Raw genomic sequence first — 25,237 nt, 5'->3', positions numbered from 1 at the left:
AAGCTGTTAATTCAAGACATAGGAAGTACAATGGTGCTTATTGGCTCTTTCTACCATGAGATATGGTCACTTTTAGTGGTTCACTACCTTATTTTGGTCACATTTCATAAGGGTCAAAGTGACCTTGACCATGATCATATGTGACCAAATGTGTCTCATGATGAAAGCATAACATGTGCCCCACATAATATTTAAGTTTGAAACAGTTATCTTCCATAGTTCAGAGTCAAGGTCACTTCAAAATATGTATACAATCCAACTTTGAAGAGCTCCTGTGACCTTGACCTTGAAGCAAGGTAAACCAAACTGGTATCAAAAGATGGGGCTTACTTTGCCCTATATATCATATATAGGTGAGGTATTGAATCTCAAAAACTTCAGAGAAAATGGGAAAAATAGCTGTTTTTTAGGCAACATTTATGGCCCCTGCGACCTTGACCTTGAAGCAAGGTCAAGATGCTATGTATGTTTTTTGGGGCCTTGTCATCATACACCATCTTGCCAAATTTGGTACTGATAGACTGAATAGTGTCCAAGAAATATCCAACGTTAAAGTTTTCCGGACGTCCGGACGTCCGGACGGACGTCCGGACGTCCGGACGGACGGACGGACGGACGACTCGGGTGAGTACATAGACTCACTTTTGCTTCGCATGTGAGTCAAAAATGCCTTAAAATGCATAATGCCGTGACTTTGACTTGTTCTCTATTTAATGGTATGTTGTACGTTTATTTTTGTTTTATCTAACCAATCTGTTTATATTCGTCAAAATGTCATTTCAAGTTTTTCCGTGCTCAGGCATTTCTTACGGAAAGACCGGAAATGAATGATCTTTCGCATGCATACAAAACCGAATGATGCATCATTTTCTAAAAGGATGCATCATTTTCGTATCGGATGCATCAGTTTTTGAAAATGATGCATCCTTTTTGAAAACGATGCATCCTTTTGTAAAAATGGTGCATCAAATTGTGAAAATAATGCATCAAATCTTGGTTTTGAATGCATCAATTTGATGCATCAGTTGATACGATCCGCGTTCCGTAGACCTGAACCACGCGCACGTGTACACTATACGTATGTACCCAAATATGACATTTTACACAGATCGAGACAGTCAGTGTTCCTCCGAGCCCGCGCCAGTGACTGTCGAGATCTGTGTAAAATGTCATATTTGGGTCAAAACTACAAATAACATTTATGTATTGATCCATTTAAGTAAGAACTTCCGTTATTTTTTTAAGAATGAATGCACAGAAACATGCACTTTCTTTCTTTATTTGGTGTTTAACGTCGTTTTCAACCACGAAGGTTATATCGCGACGAGAAACATGCACTCTTTTGTTATATCGGCTAACCGCCTAAATATGAGTCCGGTGTCACATGGCTCTAGGAAGGAAAATTCCATGTTCAATCGATATCGATACCTCCAGTCGTCATTATATTTATTTTTTGTTTACAAAGACCAGGGCCGAGTCTTTTACATCTTCTCGTGAAAATGATTTGTAGTCGTCGAGACTGTTGGTAAAATAAGAATCGTAGTATACATTTATTATTTATAATGTTATGTTTTAGTCGTCCGTTTGTCTTCTTCATGTTTATTCGCCACCAATGTAATTTCTCAGATTGAGATAATACAGTTAATTTGATTTGATTTGATTTGATTTGATTGTTTACCTGGGCAGTTAAGAGTTAATTTTGCAGATTGACAAAAGTGTCAGTTTCTAACCCAAACGTTCCCATGCATAGTACACAGAAAGCAGCCAGACTGTAGAGTTGTGGTATGTGTCCACGTGGAAGGACGCACCCATTGTCGTACCCCAACTAAAACATTCATTCCCGTGTCATTTCATTCACAATACTTTATATGCCATTAAAGGCCTTTCATTTGGCAATCTGGCACACTTTTCGGATCAAAGATTTCTCTTATATGTATCACGTGACCGCCGTTGAAGTAAGGGTACCCCCAAAATCGACCTGACAAAAACGTCAGGTACCAATTAAACAAGAAGAGCAAACGCTCGATCGAGTCACTTTCGCAGTTCTGAATATTATATGAGGCATCAGATGGACAGGAAGAAATTGCTATTCACAACACAATGAGTCACGTTCACATAAAATTTGAGCCCGGTCACTTTTATAGTTTCCGAGAAAAGCCCAACGTTAAGTTGTGTGTTGCCGAACAGAAAAGGCTAGTTATCTCCCTTGTTTTTCTGATAACGTTCGTAAAAGGCTACAGATGTAAATACTTTGATGTAAAGAATAATCCTACAAAGTTTCAATCACATCCGATGAACTTTGTCAAAGATATAAAATGTCTAATTTTTCCATTGAGGCTGACCTGTGACCTTGAAAAAGGTCAAAGGTCAACGAAACCATCGTTAAAGTGTAGAGGTCATTGGAGGTCACGACTAAACAAAATATGAGCCCGATCGCTTTGATAGTTTCCGAGAAAAGTCCAACGTTAAGGTGGTGTCTACGGACGGCCGGCCGGCCGGACAGACTAACACTGACCGATTACATAGAGTCACTTTTTCTCAAGTGACTCAAAAAATGGACTAATCAGAATAAGCTTTACTTTGCAATTTTTACATACAAGGAGAAACCCAAATCAATTATCTATCCAGAACAGGTTGATTTGGTTTGCTATCTTACGTATCTCTTGTGTAATGTCATTTCTACTGATGCAGGTGTGGAGCGCACGAGTTGTGGAAAATGAGAGGTTGTTGCGTCCATTTGTCAGGTCGATTTTGGGTGTACCCTTACTTCGACGGCGGTCACGCAATACCTATAACAGAAATTTTTGATCCGAAAAGTGTGCCAGATTGCCAAGTAAAAGGCCTTTAATGGCATATAAAGTTTTAATTGGGGTACTAAAATGGGTGCAATAAATGTTTTGTTCAGTTTAAATCATTTCAACGAGAAGGAATATGCCTTTATACTAAACATCTTAAGCAACTGGTGTTTTTTTCCTTTCAGTCGTTTATTTCTCAGACAGAAATATTTTGACACTGTTGTAAAAAAAAAGAACTCGGGCTATACCTACCTCTCTGCCATGTTTTGGCCAATTCGAAGAACAGTGTGAACTATTCTGTATCCTGTAAACCATCGTTTCCGGCACTGAAAGAGAACACAGATTTGATAGTCAAACCAGGGGCCCAACGTCACTGATTTATCATCATTTAGATCTTTCAGAAGAAAAAAAATATCAGACACTATCAGCAATAATGTTTGCTAAATAACATACATTTACTAATCTCATCAAATAAAGCTGTGTTTTAATTTTCTGGCAGGTGCTTGAAATGATACGAATAGCGCACACGCACTCACATACCACCCACCCAACCCCCCCCCCCCCCCTCAAAACACACACACAGTCTCACACACACACACACAGTCACACACACACACACACACCCAAAGACACATACACACACAGTAACAGACATCCACAAATCCACAAACACATCCACTCGCACACACGCACACACACACACACACGCGCGCGCACGCACACACACACACACTCTCTCTCTCTCTCTACCAACACACACACACACACACACGGAGAAGGAGGGTATCAAAGACAACGATGATTCACCCTGAGGGATCTGCGCTTTATGGCTGCCTCCTGTGCTCGTTTGTAGAAATCTCGCTGGAAGTCCTTCAGCTGTCTGTTGGCGGGAACCAGGATGACTGCCTCGCCGTCAGCAGGCTTCCCTGCACGTACAGCATATAATACTTTATTTTGTTACTTATTCCCAACCTAGCTCTGCGCGTCTGAGTTGGTACTGTGTGAGTGTGTGTTTTGTGAGTGTGTGTTCTGTGTGTGTGTGTGTGTGTGTGTGTGTGTGTGTGTTTGTGTGTGTGTGTGTGTGTGTGTGTGTGTGTGTGTGTGTTCTCTTTCATCCTCCGCCATAACCATTTCGTGTTCTCTATCGTCCTATGTCTTAACCATTTCGTGTTCTCTATCGTCCTATGTCATAACCACTTTTTGTTCTAGATATTTTGCCTTCAAGTTCAAGTCAAAATAATTCCGTGTCCTCTGCCGTTCGTAGTCGGTTTCTGCCAAGTTCTATCATTCTCCACCGTATCAACCATGAATATTCTTACATGGTGTTGACAGGCGTGTTTGGACGAGCAAGGCAGACGGCGACCCAGTTTTCGACTTGCCGCGGTGGCCACAGGTAACATCATTGCAGACTAGCATCACGTTGGTTTGCTGGCTGAGGGAGAAGGTGTAATTGAGATCCACCGGTTGACCAAAAATGGCGCTCTTGTCAGGTCTAATCGCGTTCTGCTTGCTCGGCGACCCCAGAAGATGTTTCCGAGAGTGGCAAGTGAAGGCGGCCGAGGCGCTTTTCGTGGCCAAAATTTCGGGATACGGGACTGCCATACGATGTCGTCCGTGCTTTTTCTGCACCTGGGACATATCCGTCAACTGTTTGGGCGTGCAGGAACTCGACTCCCATGTCTGCCGCTCTACCGCGGAATTGTGAGAGAGTATGGACACCAGGGAGAACAATGTTCTTGGATTTTTTTTGCCCACGGCCCCGTAGCTGGTCCGGCTGCCATCCAGTTCCAGGACCTTTGTCGTCTGCCCTCTGGCTGATGGAATCTGTCGCCATTCTGCGATGCTGCGCTCGACTGTCCTCTCTCCTTAACGATATTTTAGTAAGTCGACTGGTATGGAAAGCTCGTGTGTCTGTGCTCAAGAACGCTTCCGAATGAATCTTTTGATCGTCAGCACTTCGCTGTTTCCTTGATGGTTATAAAATCTACAATCTACAGTCTGCCATGCGTTTCCGAACCGCGTTCAGGATTCGGGGGGTGTAGGGGGGAGGGGTGTCCGCACAGCGCCGAGTAGATGTAGTTGTAGCCAAAGATCATCCACACCTCTGTACAGATCTCGCAGCTTTCAAATCTAACTCCTCCGTCATTGCTAGTAAAGAGGACTTTCTCGATGAGAACTGGACCTCCGGAGATACGGACTGACCAATCTCGTTCAAAATGGCTCCATTACCACAGTGATATTCCTTTTCCTCACAAATACGTGTTTGTATCAGATGAATTCAACGTTGAACCAGTTGCCTTGATGCTGTTGAAAATGTTCGGTCAACCTTCCGTCACAGTCCTTTCTACGACGTGTCGGCTTGTTCCTACTGCAAAGCTCACACTACAAGTGCGTCGTGTAAACCTGAACGTGAATCGTTCATGGACTGTGAATTGCACTGACGAGGCTTCAAACTCCTCTATCGACCTGTGGACTAAATAATTGCCTTTCAGGTCTTAGGAGCAGAATCCTGTGGATGGCTACTTCTCCAAGCGGGAAACAAAAGTTGTTATCCGTAGAAAAAGTACCACACCAGGCCACACTATCCCTACAGACAGGCCTGCGCTGTGAACGCGGCTCCTGTTATGGACAGACACGACATTCGACAGAACAAAAGGTAACGAATAATTATGACGTCATTGTTTAATTTGCTGCGTCCCAAAAGTGACGTTTACGGGTACCTTTTCCGTCATTTTTCATTTACTTCAACTCGAGAATTTAGTTGTTGATCAGTCTCTCTGTCTCTCTCTGTCTCTCTGTCTCTGTCTCTGTCTCTCTCTCTCACACGCACACACACACTGACATACACACGCCACGCACACACGCACGCACACACACACACACTCACACTCACACTCACACACTCACACACACACACACACACACGCACAGCGCATTTTGAATTTTCTTAAAAGGAGGTGTGTAATGCAGACTTGAATAGGGACGGGAGGTGGGGTGAGTTAGCTCATTAGAAATCAAGAAAGGTAATTAAAATTAAAAATACCATGATGAACGTAGGGGAAGGGCTCCTAATATGGACCGGCTCCTAATATGGACCACCTCCTGTTCTGACAAACTAACGGCGCTAGAGCGCTCAAAAAAGTTTTATTCGCTGTATTCACCCTCTCTGGATAACTTGCACATGTCAAAACAGTTGCAGAAACACAAATCTCAAAACCGTTAGGCTTTTTCTCTTTTTTTTCACTTTTGGCAGCGTTCACTCTAAATTTGCCGACTAAAACGGACTCGTTTCTGTCCACAGCCAAAGCTTTTATCACACAAAAATTGCTATATATGACAGCTAAGACCGTATTTGTTACATTTTAGCAGTGTTGACCCCGAGTTTCTACTGCAAACAAACAATAATAGCAACATTTCAAAGTATGTGCGAGTCCCCTAATATGGACTACCTTCAACAAATCGAAGAAAATGAAAGCTTAAGACTATTTTCATTAATTCATTAAGAAGCTTGCTGGAAATAACCTATAACTAGCCCTCGAAATTTTAAAAAAATGTTACAAAAAGTCTTCTTTTCGTGGAAGTTGATAATTTTATTTATTTTCACTCTGTTTTTGATAGCTTCTTCAGTTTCCTGGTGTGCTTCAAATAATGCTCTCATCAACCCGAAACAGATAAATCTAGAGCATATTTTAATTAGTCTGACTTGTACACTAAGTTGTATCATGTTATCTTGAAATATAGGGGGCTTTTTACAGTGATTCGTGAAGGCCGCTTCACTGGTCCATATTACTTAGGCACCCAGGCTCCTAATATGGACCATTTGTGATTTTTTTTTTGTATTTAATTTTTGATGAATGTCTATCAAAGCTATTTCACTTTAACTAGGCCTAACGGTTAACCTAAGAGAGAAGGACTACCAAACACAAAAGGAAACTTCTTCGCAAGAAAACAAGCGAGTTATCAGCATGAAACAAAAAGTGGTCCGTATTAGGAGCCCTTCCCCTACGTATAATGGTTGCATTGTTTTCTTCTACATAAACATGACTTTGCTTACCTTCATTGAATGAAAGTGACTTTGTATTTTTCTTCCACTGCGTATTCCGACGAGCTGTAATAAATATTGAGTGTATGTGAACACGTTTTCGAATAAAAATAATGGAAAGCTAGCATATACTTGCAGTTGCAGATGTGCGCGTGCTTGCGTAAGATTGAGTGTGAATATGCGTGAGGCTGTGTGTTCTAAATTCAATCCCATAAGGGAAGTGAAACACACACACACACACACACACACACACGCTTCCACACACAAATACACTCATACACACACACACACGCACACACACACACACACGCGCGCACACACACACACACACACACACACATATAAACCTGACCACTGATGAGACACAATAGTGTCGAAACACGTGTCTGGTCTAGGTACAAATACAATGGTCCTCCTCAGGACTAGATTACCTTGCGATACGTCCCCCACAAAGGGACTTTGCTTTGTAAATCTCGGTCCCCCTTGAGGAGGGTCTGATGCTCCCAATAGGCTGTCTGTGAAGGGATACTTATTTCTCTCTCTATCTCTGCTAAGAGATTTTAACAAATCTCGGAAGAAAGTCTCTGCTGACTTTCAATTGTTTCTTTCACAATTTCTGATGTTTTATAATGTGGTCACCGTGAAAGTTGCATCGCCTTTAAAGCGATCCAATTGAATAAAGCAGAAAACTTCTTCTTTACCAAGTCCTGTGTTGAACAGCAGTGAAAAGTTGACCGCTTTTCCTGTTTAACCTTTTCAAAATTAGATCTAACTTGTTCGCGTATCCATTTCTGGATCTGCAGGCTGGTACAGAGTTACCTCCCTTTAGGCTTTTTTAAATTTCCCTTGTTTTAACCTAATTTCTTGGTTAAAACTTGTCTAAATTTCTAAATTCTTTCTTAATAAATATCAATTCTACACTTTGGCCTTAAATCAAAGTGTTTCCCTTCACAGATATCCTCTTGGGGTTGTCAGATGAGGGTAGTCTCCCATGCCAACAGAAGCTACCATTCAGAGAATGGTTTGCTTCTTAGTTGGATACCATGGGTTGACAACTCTCGCCATCAGTACCACCTGACCACTGATGAGACACAATAGTGTCGAAACACGTGTCTGGTCTAGGTACAAATACAATGGTCCTCCTCAGGACTAGATTACCTTGCGATACGTCCCCCACAAAGGCACTTTGCTTTGAAAATCTCTTGCCTCCTTGAGGAGGGTCTGATGCTCCCAATAGGCTGTCTGCGAAGGAATACTTATTTCTCTGCTAAGAGATTTTAACAAATCTCGGAAGAAAGTCTCTGCTGACTTTCAATTGTTTCTTTCACAATTTCTGATGTTTTATATATATATACAGGAACACACACACAAACCAAAAACAAAACACACACACACACACACACACACATCCCCTACAGTATGCTCCGGCTTCAAAAACATTCAGGAAAATAATAACTGACAGTATTTATAACCCTGAATATACACGGACTTCAGTGAGAAGATAAGTAGAGGTTACATGCCGAGTCTCGGTGATTATTAAAAATAATGGTCGAAGTTAGCGGATCAGGAAAAATGCGAGCTTCAGCGAGCTTTTTCATGACCGCGAACTGAGACCATTATTTGTAATAATCACTGAGACGAGGTATGTAACCTCTTTATTCCTCCTTTCTTCAGTTATTCAAAGAAAAGAGGAGTTTTTGTGCGAAAGTTTGATCGAATCAAAATCACTCAACCAGTCTACCTGCACTGGCGATTGAATAATGCGCGGTTGTATAGTTCAGGGAAAATCAATCAATTCTGTTAACTCTTCTTGCCAGTTTCCCTGTTTTGGACTAAAATCAAGTACACAGTTATGTTGTTATTCTGCTGTGGCGGTAAAGGCAGATAGTGTGTGTTCTGTTCATGTTTTGGTATCGCTTAGAAAATGTTCTTTCTTCGAATGGGACAAGCAGACGAACTTTTGCACCCGCCGTTCCAACGTTAAAAACTGTATGAAATTCCGTTTTCTGGGGCAAAATAGTGTATGAAACCGCTGTATGTTCTTTAAATTGATGCGATGTGGGCATTTGGTTGCGTGTGATCTGTTTATAAAATAAAATATTGTCGAAAACTAACCGTCGGATTGCAGTCTCTTGTCCAAGCAACTCTGTTCAGAAAATGTGGAAGGGGAACTACTCTTGTCGTACGAGAGTTACTTGCCTTGGGAGTTTGCGTGCACTCATAAGAGATCTAAAGCGAGTTTCTCTGCACTGATCGTTAGATTTGGATTTAGAAAACAACTAAACACATAGATTTTATATGGAGATTAATGTGTTCAAGCCTGTAGTTGCCAGTTTAAATTAAGTATGTTTGTATTGTTTGGTCTAGAGATGTATATTTCGTACATTGGAGCGTTCGGAACTTTTCAATCGCTAAAGTAGTTCCCTCAATGTCTAACTCATCAACCTGTGAGTTATCGAGGATTCAGGCCCGTTGTTGGGTAAGTGATTTTGGTTGTTGGGTAAGTTACCGAAAAATAACTAGCCCTACACCTTTACAGAGAGAAAGAAGCAGAGGGGGGAATAACTTTCTTTATTTGACTTGCCTGTTAAAACATTTCTAACATTTCCTCAAAACACAAATAATAAGAATCTGCGTTATTTGACCAATTAGGGCTTAAATTTTGTGGGTTTTTTCTGACTATGCGTGTGCCGCCCGTCGATACAGACGAACACTGCTCAATACAATGACTCACTGATCACTCAGCTGAGCCAAAAATGATTGCATAAAGCCTGTCCTTAATTGGCCGAAGTCGACTTCGCGAAAAATACTTCGCGAAGCTGGCCACATGGAGCTTTAGCGCTTAGTTTTCGGTTAAAAGACTTCGCGAAGCTGGCCACATGGAGCTTTAGTGCTTAGTTTTCGGTTAAAAGACTTCGCGAAGCTGGCCACATGGAGCTTTAGTGCTTAGTTTTCGGTTAAAAGACTTCGCGAAGCTGGCCACATGGAGCTTTAGTGCTTAGTTTTCGGTTAAAAGACTTCGCGAAGCTAGCCACATGGAGCTTTAGTGCTTAGTTTTCGGTTAAAAGACTTCGCGAAGCTGGCCACATGGAGCTTTAGTGCTTAGTTTTCGGTTAAAAGACTTCGCGAAGCTGGCCACATGGAGCTTTAGTGCTTAGTTTTCGCCGGTTAAAAGACTTCGCGAAGTCGACCTCGGGCTCAATTAAGGACCCCATTAAGGAAAACTGCATTAAATACGCTCAAAATGAGAGCCTCCATTGGCGCAAGAGTGATGAGAAATACAGGTACCCACCACTGTGTGTTAGCAGATCCCTGTACTGTGTCCTCTGTGCAGCTGAAAGAGAAAACGAAATTCATGATTTACATTTATATGTTACATTTTTACATTTATATGAAGAATTACGCATCGAATGTGTGAAGCTCCTGGACTTCACGCCTCTACAGAATCACCTGGTCAATTTGCGTATAAGCAATGATAATCATGACGTTTGGGTAGGGAAGGGTTCGTTGTACCAAGGCGGCGCATGGTTGAACAGAAAGAAAAACTCCGGTGTAACACGAGAAAACTAGTCCCACGAGATTCTTACTCCGGAGTAAAAATTTCGTTGGAAAATTTTACTCCCTTTACGAAAAAACTACCCCCTAACACGAGAAAATTACTTCCAACGACAGGTGTGTTTTGAGTCAACATTTCGGTCGAAAATGTTACTCCCCTGACGAATAAATAACGAATAAATTATTCCACCCCAACACGAGCAATTTACTGCCCACGCCAGGTGTACGCAACTTTTACTCCCCTGACCCCTGTTTGTCTTGGTGGTGGGAGGTCTGGAGGGAGGGAAGCGCGACATTATTTTGCGCGAGATCACATAATTTTATTGGCATTATCCCTTCGCCCGCATCCCATTTTTGCGTACTAGATTTTTACTAAAAGTAAAAATTTGGGGAGTCCAAATTTCGTGGAGGGAGTAATTTTTTTGTACCGTAAGTTCTTTTCTCGTACGAAAGGTGTACTCGGAGTAAGAATTTCGTACGAAATTTTTACTCCGGAGTAAATTTTTCGTGGAGTACAAATTTCGTGTTAGAAGGATCCCATGACCCGTTTTCTGCGCTTGCGAGAAATAAAGACGCAACCGACCCCACTGTACCCTACATGCTTTCTAAGTTGTATACAGATAAAAACTTGACAAAGCTGATCAACAACAAGGGTCGTTGAAATGTATCACCTTATAGCCTAATTTTGTTGCATTTAGATAAGCGATTTCCCGCTTTTTAAAGTAAACTGATGGTGGCAAGCAAAATATCATAATTATGTGTTACAACTACCGTCTGAGACTCTGATCTTAACTAATTTCTTTCTCTCTCTCTCTCTGTCTCTCTCTCTCTCTCTCGCTCTCCATATATAGCTCAGTTGGTAGCGCGCTGGATTTGTATTCAGTTGGCCGCTGTCAGCGCGAGTTCGATCCCAGGTTCGGCGGAAATTCATTTCACAGAGTCAACTTTGTGTGCAGACTCTCTTCGGTGTCCGAACCACCCCCCGTGTATACTACATTGGGTGTGCACGTTAAAGATCCCACGATTGACAAAAGGATCTTTCCTGGCAAAATTGCTTAGGCACAGTTAATAATTGTATACCATACCCGTGTGACTTGGAATAAGGCCGTGAAAGGTAAATATGCGCCGACATGGCTGCAATCTACTGGCCGTATAAAATTTCATCTCACACGGCATCACTGCAGAGCGCCTAGAACTGTACCCACAGAATATGCGCGATATAAGCCTCATTGATTGATTGATTGATTGATTGATCTCTCCCTCACTCTCTTCATCTCTCTCTCGCTCTGTGTGCGTGTGTGTGTGTGTGTGTGTGTGTGTGTGTGTGTGTGTGTGTGTGCGTGCGTGCGTGCGTGCGTGCGTGCGTGCGTGCGTGCGTGCGTGCGCGTGCGTGCGTGTGTGTGAGTGCGTGCGTGCGTGCGTGCGTGCGTGCATGTGTGTGTGTGTGTGTGTATGTGCGTGCGTGCGTCCGTGTGTATGTTCAAATACGTGTGAATTTCCACGGGGTGTGCTTACTCTTAGAGTGTATCAAAAAGTAAGGCATGTACGGTGGAAACTCCGGACCCTCAGCTAAACCCGTCCAAGGACTGAAGTCCTGAAAATACACCGACATACATAATGAACACGTGGGCATTGTCTTCGTGCTAATCTATTTAACTCTTACATTCTATGCTCACAACACACACACACACACACACACACACACACACACACACACAGACACACACACACACACACACAACCCCAACCAACACACACACACACACACACACACAGACACACACACACACACACACAACCCCAACCAACACACACACACACACACAAACACACACACACACACACACAAACACACACCACCCCCACCAACACACACACACACACACACAAACACACACACACACACAACCCCCACCAACACACTCACACACACACAAACACACACACACAACCCCCACCAACACACACACACACACACACACACACACAAACACACACACACACACACACAACCCCCACCAACACACACAAACACACACACACACACACACACACACACAAACACACACACACACACACTCACACACAAACACACACAACCCCCACCAACACACACACACAAACACACACACACACACACACACACAAACTCACACACCCCCTCACCCCCCCCCCCCCCCCCCCCCTGTTCCCCACTCCCCAGACAGAGTACAAACCGTTCTCGTTCGGCGATCCATGCTGTCCGCAACGCGTTTCACGAGCTCGGGTTCATGCATAGTGGTCCACATGGGGAACATCGCCGAACGCTCAAGGTGTGCTTCTTCTGCGCTGATGTGAGGATGCTGCTGACCTGAGGTGCCGGAAACGGATGGTCCATGGAAGGTGTTTCCTGGGCCGCGCTTTCGCAGACCTTTCAGGGTGTTGCGTCGGACCTTGTCCAGGCTGTGCAGCTTGCCTGCCCGGTCTCTGATCGGGACACGAATCGCGCCCTGTCGGCCGGGTGTCCAAGGCTGGGCGTGAGCTCCTGGGACGCCTTTGACGCCTTTGACGCCTTTGACGCGCCTGCTATAGGCATCTTGTACGGGTCTGTGTGCGCCGATGTGGGCGTAAAATGCGTGGGCGTCTTTACCGAGATTCCTCTCTTGGGTAACGTCCACGTGGCTACGGGGGTAGCCGTGGCGGGGAGAGTTGGCGGTGGATTTGCTGGCTGCGGGGTGGCGCATATCAACATGTCTGTCTCCTGATAGACTCGCACTGCGGTCGTGGGAGACCCCGTGCGCCCTGGCCCGGGTTTCTTTCTGGGGTCACAGAGACAGAAAGATTGGAGTGAACTTTTGGAACATGCACCTCAACTCAACTTGTCTAGAGCCTGATATCAATTCGGCGAAGTCGGTTTCGGGAAGTTTACTTCACGAAGCTCGCTGCACTGAATTTTCAGTATAAAGACTTCGCGAGGACTTCGGGCTCAACTATAAGGACAGCCTTCAGGGCACTGTGCATCAGGGCGTGTGTTTTCGGCGAGACATCAAGTATGATATATATGAACGACGTCATTTGATGACAGAAAAATCACCAGGGAGAACTGCCCCAAGACAACTGCCCCCGCTTTTGCTTGAATGTATGTAGAATAATAGTATACGATCAAAAACAAAATTGCTCTTAGATTGACTTTAACAAAAATTATTAAATGAAAAATAGGCAAAGCGTTGAATCGAAACTTGTTAGTTCACGGATGACAATATAATTTCAACACTATTCATCAGAATGATTTGAACTTTTGCAGAATTGTTTTAGACATTCTGATAGATGTTTTGTTCGAAACAATTTTCTCTAGGAAAAACAGTTGAAGAGATACAAATGTTGCTTTGTAGGTAAAACATTTATGAAAACTGGAAGATGTGTATCTCTTTAACTGTTTTTCCTTTACCTCCAGCACAGCAACACCAACATCGTGGACGAAGGTCTCCACATTGTGCTTGGTGAGCGGCACACTGTTATTCTTGAACAGCCGCTGGTAGCTCTCCGGCACCTCGATAGAATCGTCATGATGTTTGTGGGTGTGAAGTCGTTCTTGCGTACTGTATAGGTCGAAGATGACGTCATACAGCTGGTCGTAGCTGTCCTCGTCATTTTGATGGAAGGACACATGAGAGGTGTGGCCGACCTGTAGTGTGAAATGGAAATCCCTCCTATTAGACAGGTTACGGGATCAACGAATTCGGTACTCGACCTGTACTCGTAAGATAGAAACAAGATTCTGGACCTGTTGCATGGGATGAAACTCCCTCCTATTAGACGGGTTACGGGATCAACGAATTCGGTACTCGACATGTACCCGTAAGATAGAAACAAAGTGTTGGACCTGTTGTATGAGAGAAAACTCCCTTCTATTAGACAGGTTACGGGAACAAAGAATTCGGTACTCGACCTGTACCCGTACGATAGAAACAAGGTGCTGAGCCTGTAGAATGGGATGAAACTCCCTCCTATTAATTTTACGACTTGGAGGACAAAGTTCAATATCACTTGTTTCACAGTAAACTAGTGGTACCCGTGCTACGCACTTTGTGTGCTGCGCATGCGATGTCATTTTGTTGGTTATGTGCTTGTGAAAATGTTGTTTGCACCCCTCCCCCCCCCCCCCCCCCCCGCACATTATCCCGCATATAATGAATTATATTCTCTTGGTGAAAAATAAAATGTTAACCCTTACACCGGTGCAATTCTGTAACACATGTTACATAGCCACTGGTGAATTAACAGAGAGAAAAATAACAAAAAAACAGTCATATAGGTTTTCGCATCAATGGGAGGTAATCGGAACTGACCAAAAAGACTGCGCGACCGCACGCGACTATACAAACAAACAAAATAAAATACAGCAGGTATGGCGTTTGCATGAATCCATGATTACGTCTACATGAACAACAGTGATAAAAGTGCGCATCTCTTCCCAGCCGTGCAGCGCTTTGAAAGTTGGAAGCATTAAAATTTAAACGGGTAAAAAGCCATCGTGAAGATACGAAAAAAAGTATTACGTGTAAAATACTTAATGATTCAAACGCATAGTATAACATATGTAACTGACAACAGAAAATATATACATGGTTCACACACACAATCGAGTGCACACATCCATGCTTATTTAAAGTCATGTACACACACACACACATACATACATGGCATCAAGCAACACACAATTAAATGACACATATGGAATATGGAAAACGTATAATGGACATGAACATGGCAAGTAATTTACACCGTTACCTACTATAAAATTGATGATATATATATACCACTCACTTGCTATTCGCCTGAAAGCTTGCAGTGTGCTGTGACACATATAAGAAACCAGAAGAAAAAAGGACTTTACTTTGGCGAAAAGAGCATATGCTGCTTATTTTTGTACATAACTGCTATAACTGTATTTTTTCCGAACACTTACATGTAAAAAACATAGAGATATATCTTACCATTTCACTAAGACAGCCAAAATAACGGTCAAATTAAGGGGAGATCATGATGACGTACATGTCTATGGTTGCACCGGGGGAAAATATTTAGTCGCTGGAACCTATAAGGTTATACGGCGACTTATCAGGTGATAATGTTTCGAACTTATCTTTTAAAAATTAAGTAAACAAATCTATGGAATATTTTGGAGTTCCATTAACAGATAAACAGATCTATCTATCTTCTTATATAGGTTTTCGCATCAATGGGAGGTAATCGGAACTGACCAAAAAGACTGCGCGACCGCACGCGACTATACAAACAAACAAAATAAAATACAGCAGGTATGACGTTTGCATGAATCCATGATTACGTCTACATGAACAACAGTGATAAAAGTGCGCATCTCTTCCCAGCCGTGCAGCGCTTTGAAAGTTGGAAGCATTAAAATTTAAACGGGTAAAAAGCCATCGTGAAGATACGAAAAAAAGTATGACGTCTAAAATACTTAATGATTCAAACGCATAGTATAACATATGTAATTGACAACAGAAAATATATACATGGTTCACACACACAATCGAGTGCACACATCCAATCCATGCTTATTTAAAGTCATGTACACACACACACACATACATACATGGCATCAAGCAACACACAATTAAATGACACATATGGAATATGGAAAACGTATAATGGACATGAACATGGCAACTAATTTACACCGTTACCTACTATAAAATTGATGATATATATATACCACTCACTTGCTATTCGCCTAAAAGCTTGCGGTGTGCTGTGACACATATAAGAAACCAGAAGAAAAAAGGACTTTACTTTGGCGAAAAGAGCATATGCTGCTTATTTTTGTACATAACTGCTATAACTGTATTTTTTCCGAACACTTACATGTAAAAAACATAGAGATATATCTTACCATTTCACTAAGACAGCCAAAATAACGGTCAAATTAAGGGGAGATCATGATGACGTACATGTCTATGGTTGCACCGGGGGAAAATATTTAGTCGCTGGAACCTATAAGGTTATACGGCGACTTATCAGGTGATAATGTTTCGAACTATTTAGTAAACAAATCTATGGAATATTTTGGAGTTCCATTAACAGATAAACAGATCTATCTATCTTCTTATTATTTTAGGTTCGTCTGGGGTAGAGAAATAAAACACACAGCTAGGTTCGTCTGAGGTGCGGTCGCGTGTTTAGTCGAACCGAAAGTTGAAGAAGAACCAATCACAGATCTCTTTCGCCGCGATGTCAAAGTTCAGGTCAAAGTTCACTGTTGTCTGCTCAAATTTGCGAGACAAACCTCTTCAAACTTTGTTCGTGGACAAAATTGGAAGTCGGGACCTAGCGGAATCGATTTCCTGGGTCACGTTGGCATAGCAACCGAAGGAGAAGGCACAAATCCGCGCGGTTTGGTCACAGGAATCGAAAAACCACCGAAAATCCTACCAGTATTATATAGTAGATTCCTTTAAACGCTTTTTTTCACACGTGCAAACGACGGGTGTATAATGGATTAAAGGTGGTTACCATGGTGACCAAGCAGCGCGTGATGTTTATAGAGGGAAGCGTTTGCTGTGATATGTAGTAGTGTTTATGAAGACCTAACTTATATAATACTAGAGGAATACCCGGCTTCGCCGGGGTGAATCGCGAGACAGAGACAGACAGCGTGGCGGTTCACCACAATCACCTTTGAAGGCGAAGTCCTGTCAAACGGGATTGAGAATTTTAGAGCTTATTTCTTAGCCCTATATTATCTGTTGTGGCTTCTCAAATGCCAGAACATACAGACAGACAAAAGCCGCTAGACCCCATCACAAACAGAACTCTATAATCCACAGGTGTTGCTTACACACACACACAAACACACACACACACAGAGAAGCCGTATATATATATATGTATATCTATATGACTAAGTGCCAAAAGGTGCTCACAGAACAGAAGACGACTTTGTTTTACAATAAAAATGTTTCTAAAAACGTGTGTCTGCTGAAAATTGGTGTGTGTGTGGATGAATGTGCGAAGAGATAGTGGACATAATTTCGTGTGTCTGACTTGAACGGTTTTGAAGTTATCTTTGTTTAAAGTCAAAAATAACGCCAAAACCGGCCATCTGAAAAAGGACATCGTGGTACCTCGTGTTTTGAATATGCCACAGAAAAATAACAAGAAGCACAAATGTATTGCATTTAGTTTGATTGAATGCCTGAAACATCGCTTTACAGACGAGACCAAACGTCAAATCTAAATCTCGAGAGAATTTTTTTTTTTCGATAACCGAATTTTAAGGTGTCGCACGCAAGATGTGTCGTCATCACGGCATACATTTTTCAATCGCAGATATTTACTAAATTTCTTTTTCAAAAACTCTGGAATTGATGTCGACACGTCAAGCGATAACGGTGTATCAAACTGCTGTCTTTCAAGTAATCCAGCAAAGACTGCAGAACTTTTGAACAGCATTTTTGAAAACGATTTGAAAATTTCGTCATATCTTGCGTGCGACAAAATGTTCGGTAATTAACGGTTATTTTCTTTTAAAAACAAAATTTACATGTACAAAGATCTACTTCATCTACGGAACCACGTGACACATTCTGTGTTCAAAATTTGTGAAGAAATCACGAACCACGAATGCGCTATCAAGTGTTGAAATTATGTCGTCAACATCTTTTCAGATCTTGCGTGCGACACCATCTTGCGTTCAACATAAAATGTCACTACCTTATCGAGTTTAATGGGTAAAACTAACTATTTGTTGTCTTAGTTTAATCTTCTTAATTAAAAGCGTAATAAAACCGAACTTCCAAGATGAATTTTAATTGAGATTAGCGAAAGAGCGGGCACGCAAGTCGACCTTAAAGTAAAAGAATGATAACACGAGCGTTTGTCGTGTTGTCTTGCGTGCAACACATTGTCCAAAAAGGAAAATGTATATTTTTCTCAGACGTTTTTTAAGTTGAAACCTTGAAACTTCACACACATTTGGGGTTTAATCGCCCCCATGCATGGTAAAAGTCTTGTTGACCCTTGTCAGATTTCAAGGTCACGGCTGGGTCACATGTGGTTCAGAAAACGGATGAAACATATTTTTTCAGAGATTTTTGAAGCTAGAACCTTCAAACTTCAAACAACGCTTTTGCTTAATGATTGTTCAACATGGAGAATTCAAGGTTGATCCTTGAGAAATGTGAAGGTCATAGCAGGGTCTCGCGTGGGTAAAAAAAAAAAAGGAAATTGTATTGAACTTCAATTTATATAAAACCAAAGTCTGGTTGATCTGTTTTAAGATTTAAGGTCAAATCTGTTATTTAAGGTCAAATCAAATAGAAATTTGTTGATGCTTAAATCTTTGAAACTTCCAACAGGTTTGAGGTTTGACAACTTCTGGACTTTGAAATCTGGTATGGTTGATCCTAGTAATATTAATTGGTCAAAACATCAAGATCAACAATTATAAAATAAGCACTTTCACCAATGTCAAGTGAGCAATAGCAGCAAACGTGAGTCTTATAAAGATTATCATTTTTTGTGTGACCTCAACTTGACCCCTCTGAATGCTCTCAATCATGGAAATTGACCACACTTTGATTATAACCAAACATCAAAACTTTGGAATGTGTGAAGTTTCAAAGGTGTTGCTTAAAAGGCGTTCGTGAAAATGACAATTGTATGTGTCTGACTTCAATGCGACCCCGCTGCGACCTTGACGTTTGATTTTATCAACCAGACTTTCATCATGTGTGAATGACTTCAAACACTATAAAACTAGTTGAAGAAATTGACAATTTTTCAAAGTTTAAGCCAGATGGCACTGCTGTGACCTTGAAATTTGACAAACATTAACCAGGCGGTCACCTTTTTTAGAAAATATCCTTAAAGGATCTTTAACCTTACTGTGACCTTGGAATTTGATGAGGTTTAATTTAACTTGCGTAGTGTGCCAAGTTTCAAGGCCCTAGCTTCAAAAAACATATGAGAAAACCTCATTGAAAAATGTATATGTTTGACCTCAACGCGACCCTGCTGTGACCTTGACTTTTTCAACCAGACTTTAATCGTGTGTGAACATTATACACTAGAACTGTGTGTATTTTCAAAGCTCGTGCTATAAACGCGCTGAATAAATTGAAAATATTCCACATTTGGACCAGATGTGACCCCGCTGTGACCTTGAACTTTGACAAAGATTAACCAGCAGGTCACTTTTAATGAGGTTTTATAAAAATGCTGAAAGTATGTGAAGTATGTAAAGTCTAACTGATCTAGTATTAAAACATGTAAGACGTGACAACGACAATTTTCCAGTTTGCAAAGGAAATTTAACCTCGCTGTGACCTTGAAATTCAATGTTGTTTAATGTGATGTGCACCATACCTGGAGGTCATTATACTTTGGTTGTGTGCCAAGTTTCAAAGCCCTAGCTTTAAAAACGTGCGAGATAACCTTAATGCTATGACTCAGTGCCGTTTTGAATGATATAACGAACAAAATTATCGTTATTTGTAAAATCATTTGGGTAAATTTATCTTTTCTTTTCGTAATTGGGTTCCAGCATCTGTTGTCTTAACAAAAATCACAATATCAGTCGTGTTTGTCAACTTTTATTTTTTAGCCCCTTTGTCCGCTTTTCGTGCGCACCTTTTGGCACTTAGTCATATCTATAAATATATAGAGATAGGTGACAGTGTATTTTTCGCGTGGCTATAAATTGATTCGACCTTTTCACTTTGACAGTAAGAACAACTTACGGGTGCAAGGGAAGCGTTCTGGACAGCGCAGTGACATTCTAAAAATAGTAACGTAGAAACGGGGATATGGATTGAAGCCACACGAAGGAAGGGAGATAAACGCAAAACACTGGAGAAGATAAGGAAGAGTTACTGGGAATGGTGAAATGAACAGAAAACCCAAAATCGGTTCAGCGCTGAGCGCTGAGAGCACGTGTTGAAATATCTCATCGATGATATTGTGTCCGGGGTGTAGCTGAATACGGTGTCCAAATTTGAAAAAGATCCACCGAGAACTTTGGCGTTGTGATGTGGTCTAGCGGCTTTGGTGTGTCGGTATGGGGGCCCGGGTAGCTGAGGTGGAACCAAAATCGGTTCAGCGCTGCGCGCTGAGAGCACGTGTTGAAATATCGACCAGGTTGTGTCCTGTCCCGGGTGTACCTGAATATGCCCACCACATTTGAAGCAGATCCATCGAGAACTTTGGCCATGCATCGCGCACACACACACACACACACACACACACACACACACACACACACACACACACACACACACACACACACACACACACACACACACACACACACACACACAGACAGACAGACAGACACAAGTCGTATATAGATGCCTTCACGAAAAATTACTTTGTAAAAAAAAAACTGGTAATGGCCCCCTTACCAAAAGGCGATTTATCAAAAAATATAAGCCTCTGAACAAAAGCATTGGAAAACATATACAGTCGAACCCACCAAAAAGAACATCGCTTGTAAGAAACATCGCTTACAAGAAAGGACTTTTCATTTACCTGCCAAATGCCTTCTTTCTTCCACTTAAAATTCTCAGGATGAAAGAAACTCCCTTATTAGAAGGCACTGGTTATAAGAAAGAAGTTGTTACCTCCTTGACACAACTTCCTCGGATAAAAGAAATAAAGCAAAAATGATGTCCCCTTGAATTTCTTATAAGCGGGTTCTACTGTACACAAAAAACACCACAAGTATCAAGGTACCTCATAGGATTTATACAGCTCCTTGAAGTTTTCCAGCCGATCAGTCAGGATACTGGGGCGCTCCGCAAACACTGTTCGTGTTCGTGCTTCCCTGTTGGGTCTGTCCACACACACAAACACAGCTTTCAGATCACAATGAGGGCGGGGAGAGGGGGGGTTGCTTGCCTGAGTATAGTGAGTGAGTGCGTGAGTGAGTGAACGAGAGCGTGAGTGGGTGAGTGAGTGAGTGAGTGGGTGAGTGAATGACCGAGCAAGCGAGTGCACGAGCGAGTTAGTGAGCGAGTGAGTGAGTGAGTGGACGTCTAAGTGGTGAAAAGAAATCGGGATGAATTAATTGACTGACTGACTCGCTGACTGACTTACTAAATGATTGAATGACTGACTGACTATTTTATTTATCTATTAATTAAGTAGATGTGTACTGCCGGGCAGTACATACCCCAAGCGAAGTCGTCCATCTGTGTGTACATGATTCTCTCTCTCTCTCTCTCTCTCTCTCTCTCTCTCTCTCTCTCTCTCTCTCTCTCTCTCTCTCTCTCTCTCTGTCTTAAAATGTGTCATCGATGACGTGTTTTCATACTTGCTAATGCGGCAGGCTAATCATGACGTCAAATTGAAACTTCTTGAAGTCTCTCAGAAAGGGACATGAAAACCATGTGGGGGTTACTGGTTTGGGCTGAAAAAAAACCCAACTCCACCTAAAATTCAAGCGCCTATGGGGCTGAATTATGCAGCATAAATTGTGAAACATCAGGATATCTCACACTTTCAATTCTGCCATCATGTCAAATCTGACAACAAACCTACCCACAAAATGTCATAAATATCGGTGTAGAATTGAGACTTAACGGTTTTTAACTGCCAAAAATAAGTTTTTTTGACTGGAATAGTTTGTCTTGAAATTCAGTTTGGGACAACGGACCCACCCACTAAATTTCATAAAGATAGGTTAAAATTTAAATGTAACGGTTTTTAACTGCCAAAATTATGTTTTTCTTCTGGAAAAGTATGGAGTGAAAATCAGTTGGGGACAACGAACCTACCCACAAAATTTCATAAATATCGATGAAGAATTGAGATTTAACGGTTTTTAACTGCCAAAAATAAGGTTTTTTGTCTGGAAAAGTATGTCTTAAAATTCAGTTTGGGACAACGGACCCACCCACTAAATTTCATAAAGATAGGTGAAGAATTGAAATTTAACGTTTTTTAACTGCCAAAATTATGTCTTTCTTCTGGAAAAGTATAGAGTGAAAATCAGTTGGGGACAACGAACCTACCCACAAAATTTCATAAATATCGGTGAAGAATTGAAATTTAACGGTTTTTAACTGCCAAAATTATGTTTTTCTTCTGGAAAAGTATGGAGTGAAAATAAGTTGGGGACAACAAACCTACCTTTAAAATTTCATAAGAATCAGTGAAGAAATAGGATTTAACGATTTTTTAACGGCCTTTAAATCATTGGTGATGTCATCATAACCCAGTCGTTCCAGTTGTCGTCGTAGTTGTTGGTGTTGTTGTTGTCATGTTCGTTGTCGTGATTGTTGTTGTTCTTGTGTTGTTGTTTTTGTTGTTGTTGTTGTTGTTGTTGTTGTTGTTGTTGTCGTCGTCGTCGATGTCATTTGTTGTTGTTGTTGTTATCGTCGTCGTCGTCGTCATCGTCGTCGTTGTCAGAGGTTATTTCTAAAGATTTCATTGATAGTCTTTGTTCTCGTCACCAAGACTTGCTAAGAACAAGCTTGGAACAGCAAGAGTTCCAAGAACAAGATTAGAACAACTCATTACAGCATTACCAGTACGTCATTTGTATTTAGAACACACTTTAGAAAAAAACTCTTCAGCTACAAACCAGTCACCCTCACATGTCGGAGGTGTTTGTCTAAACCACTTACTGAAATGTTTTGAGGTTTAATGACCATACACATGTTGAACCGGTGAGTGTCTTCCGCTGCTTAATTCGCAAATAACTATTTTATTAAAGTCCGCTTGAAACGCTCAAAGATGAAATTCCATGTTAAAAAGTGACAAAAGTTTCACATTTTCCCGTTGTAACAGCTTCCGATGATATTATATGAAAATTCTGATCCTCTGAGAGGATTCCCCGAAACAAAATCAGTTTGTACGCCTAATTTTAATAGAATTGTCCAAACAGTGTCGCTAATATTGTGCTAAAAGATGAATTCTAGAACAATGTTCACAGACAGACACCACTTGGCAAAAAAAAATTTCAGTGCTGGGAGATGAAAAAAAAAACTACCTCGCTACGCGCGGGCTCCGCCCGCGCTCCGCTTGGATTAATTGGTTAATTGAATGATTGATTTCCTCTTACGGAAGTGTGTTTGTATGTTTTATGCCTTCGCAGGATTCATTCACGGGCTAGCTACACCAATCAGTGTTAGTGATAAAATTAGTATCGCCGTCCTGTGCAGGAGTTCGCTTTTCCCAGGGAGAAACTGGGCAATCCGAATTTCCACGAGAGAAACCTTACAGGGCTATATGAAATTACCAAATGTTATGGAGTCGTGTGAGTCTTATTTCTTCACAGAATTCACTCGCAGGCTAGCTAGTTTTTCTGCGGGGTCTGATGTGTTGCTGACAGACGATGTATCTCTTCCCAGCCCCTTATTAGGATGCACTCACGAGCACGCCATCGACTCTTATGGAGTCATATATATTTGATCGGGATTCATTCATGGACTAGCTATCTTCTTTTATGAATTCGTAAAAGTTTATGTCTTCACAAGATCCATTCACAGGCTAGTTAGTTTTCCTGTGCGGTCCGGTATGTCGCCGACAGACGTACGTATCTCTGCCTAGATTCTTGTCAGGCTTCTATCACTGGCTAGCAATTTTCTTTTATGTAGTCGTGTATGACTTATGTCTCAAATGATGATGATGAAATTATGAGGATCAAAGCCACTTCTTCGTGAATTTAGAGTGCTAACTTCTATTCTTCTTTTTCGTTCATGGGCTGAAACTCCCACGTTCCCTCATGCTTTTGCACGAGTGGGTTTTTACGTGTATGACCCTATTTACCCCGCCATTCAGGCAGCCATACGCCGTTTTCGGCGGAAGCATGCTGGGTATTTTTGTATTTCTGTAACACACCGAAACCTGACATGGATTACATGATCTTTTCCGTGCACAGTTGGTCTTGTGTTTTCGTGTACACACGAAGGGGGATGAGGCACTAGCAGGCCTGCACACAAGTTGACCAGAGAGATCGGAACAAATCTCCACCCTTAACCCACCAGGCGACCGCGGCCGGGATTTGAACTCACGACCTTCCGATAAGGAAGCCGATGTCTTATCCACAAGACCACCCCGCCCGTCGAGACTGAGAAGAGCACTAACGTCCCTTTATCCCTATTTATTTAGAACTCGGATCGTGTCATGTCTTTGACAGGATGGACTCACCGGTCAGTCTGTTCTGATGATGGGTCAACTACGTCACTCATAGATGGCCGTAACACAGCCCAGCCCTTGTAGCAGACGGCATTGGACGTCAGACCAAAGACATCATTGCCGCTCGAGCTGTATGGGTCCTCATTCGGCTTTAACAGGTCCTTGACTGTCAGTTCAGGGAGCACGAACCTCTCCGTCTTCAACATCTGCACGTGATGCACATGCAATCATCGGCTTGCTCTAAATGACCTAATTCCTTGGTGTGTGTGTGTTGTTTTTGATTTTTGGTTTTTTTTTTTTGGGGGGGGGGGGCGTTTGTTTGTTGTTGTTTTCTTTTTTTTTTTGGGGGGGGGGGGGGGGGAGGGGGGTTGGGGTGTATTTGCGTATCGTGTTTCGTTGCTTGATGGAAACACGGACTGAGTATGAATATCCGTTCGTTTCTCTGTGCGTGTGTGAGTGAGTGTATGTGTGTGTGGTGTGTTGAGGTGGTGTGTGTGTATTTGTGGGTTTAGCTGGGTGTGTGTATGTGTTTGTGTGTATGTGTGTGCGTGTGGTGTGTGATGTGTGTGTGAATGTGTTGTGTGGTGTGGTGTGATGTGTATTTGTGTGTGAGAGTTGAATGTGTGGTGTGGTGTGATGTGTGTGCATGGATATGTGGTGTCTGTAGCTTGGTGTGTGTAGTGTGGTATGTGTGTGTGTGGGT

The 25,237-nt window shown here is 41.9% G+C and overlaps 1 protein-coding gene across 2 annotated transcripts in view; it reads right to left on the bottom strand.

Moving 5' to 3' along the window:
- The window catches only part of LOC138945600 (uncharacterized), an 83,639-nt gene that overhangs the window by 41,770 nt on the left and 16,632 nt on the right, over positions 1 to 25,237 (bottom strand). For both annotated transcript variants that reach the window (XM_070317045.1, XM_070317047.1), the window contains exons 3-11: positions 24,547 to 24,740; positions 21,127 to 21,226; positions 13,820 to 14,056; positions 12,609 to 13,190; positions 11,908 to 11,986; positions 10,130 to 10,171; positions 6,850 to 6,903; positions 3,603 to 3,721; positions 3,048 to 3,121 (exon numbers count right to left, since the gene is read on the bottom strand). In XM_070317045.1, coding sequence (XP_070173146.1) covers positions 3,048 to 3,121; positions 3,603 to 3,721; positions 6,850 to 6,903; positions 10,130 to 10,171; positions 11,908 to 11,986; positions 12,609 to 13,190; positions 13,820 to 14,056; positions 21,127 to 21,226; positions 24,547 to 24,740 — 1,481 coding nt within the window. The remainder of the gene's footprint in view (positions 1 to 3,047; positions 3,122 to 3,602; positions 3,722 to 6,849; positions 6,904 to 10,129; positions 10,172 to 11,907; positions 11,987 to 12,608; positions 13,191 to 13,819; positions 14,057 to 21,126; positions 21,227 to 24,546; positions 24,741 to 25,237) is intronic.

The sequence above is a fragment of the Littorina saxatilis genome, linkage group LG13 (genome assembly GCF_037325665.1).
Source record: "Littorina saxatilis isolate snail1 linkage group LG13, US_GU_Lsax_2.0, whole genome shotgun sequence".
NCBI classification, from domain to species: domain Eukaryota; kingdom Metazoa; phylum Mollusca; class Gastropoda; order Littorinimorpha; family Littorinidae; genus Littorina; species Littorina saxatilis.
The sequence above is the reverse complement of the archived record's forward strand: the minus strand, read 5'-3'. Positions and strand labels throughout refer to the sequence as shown.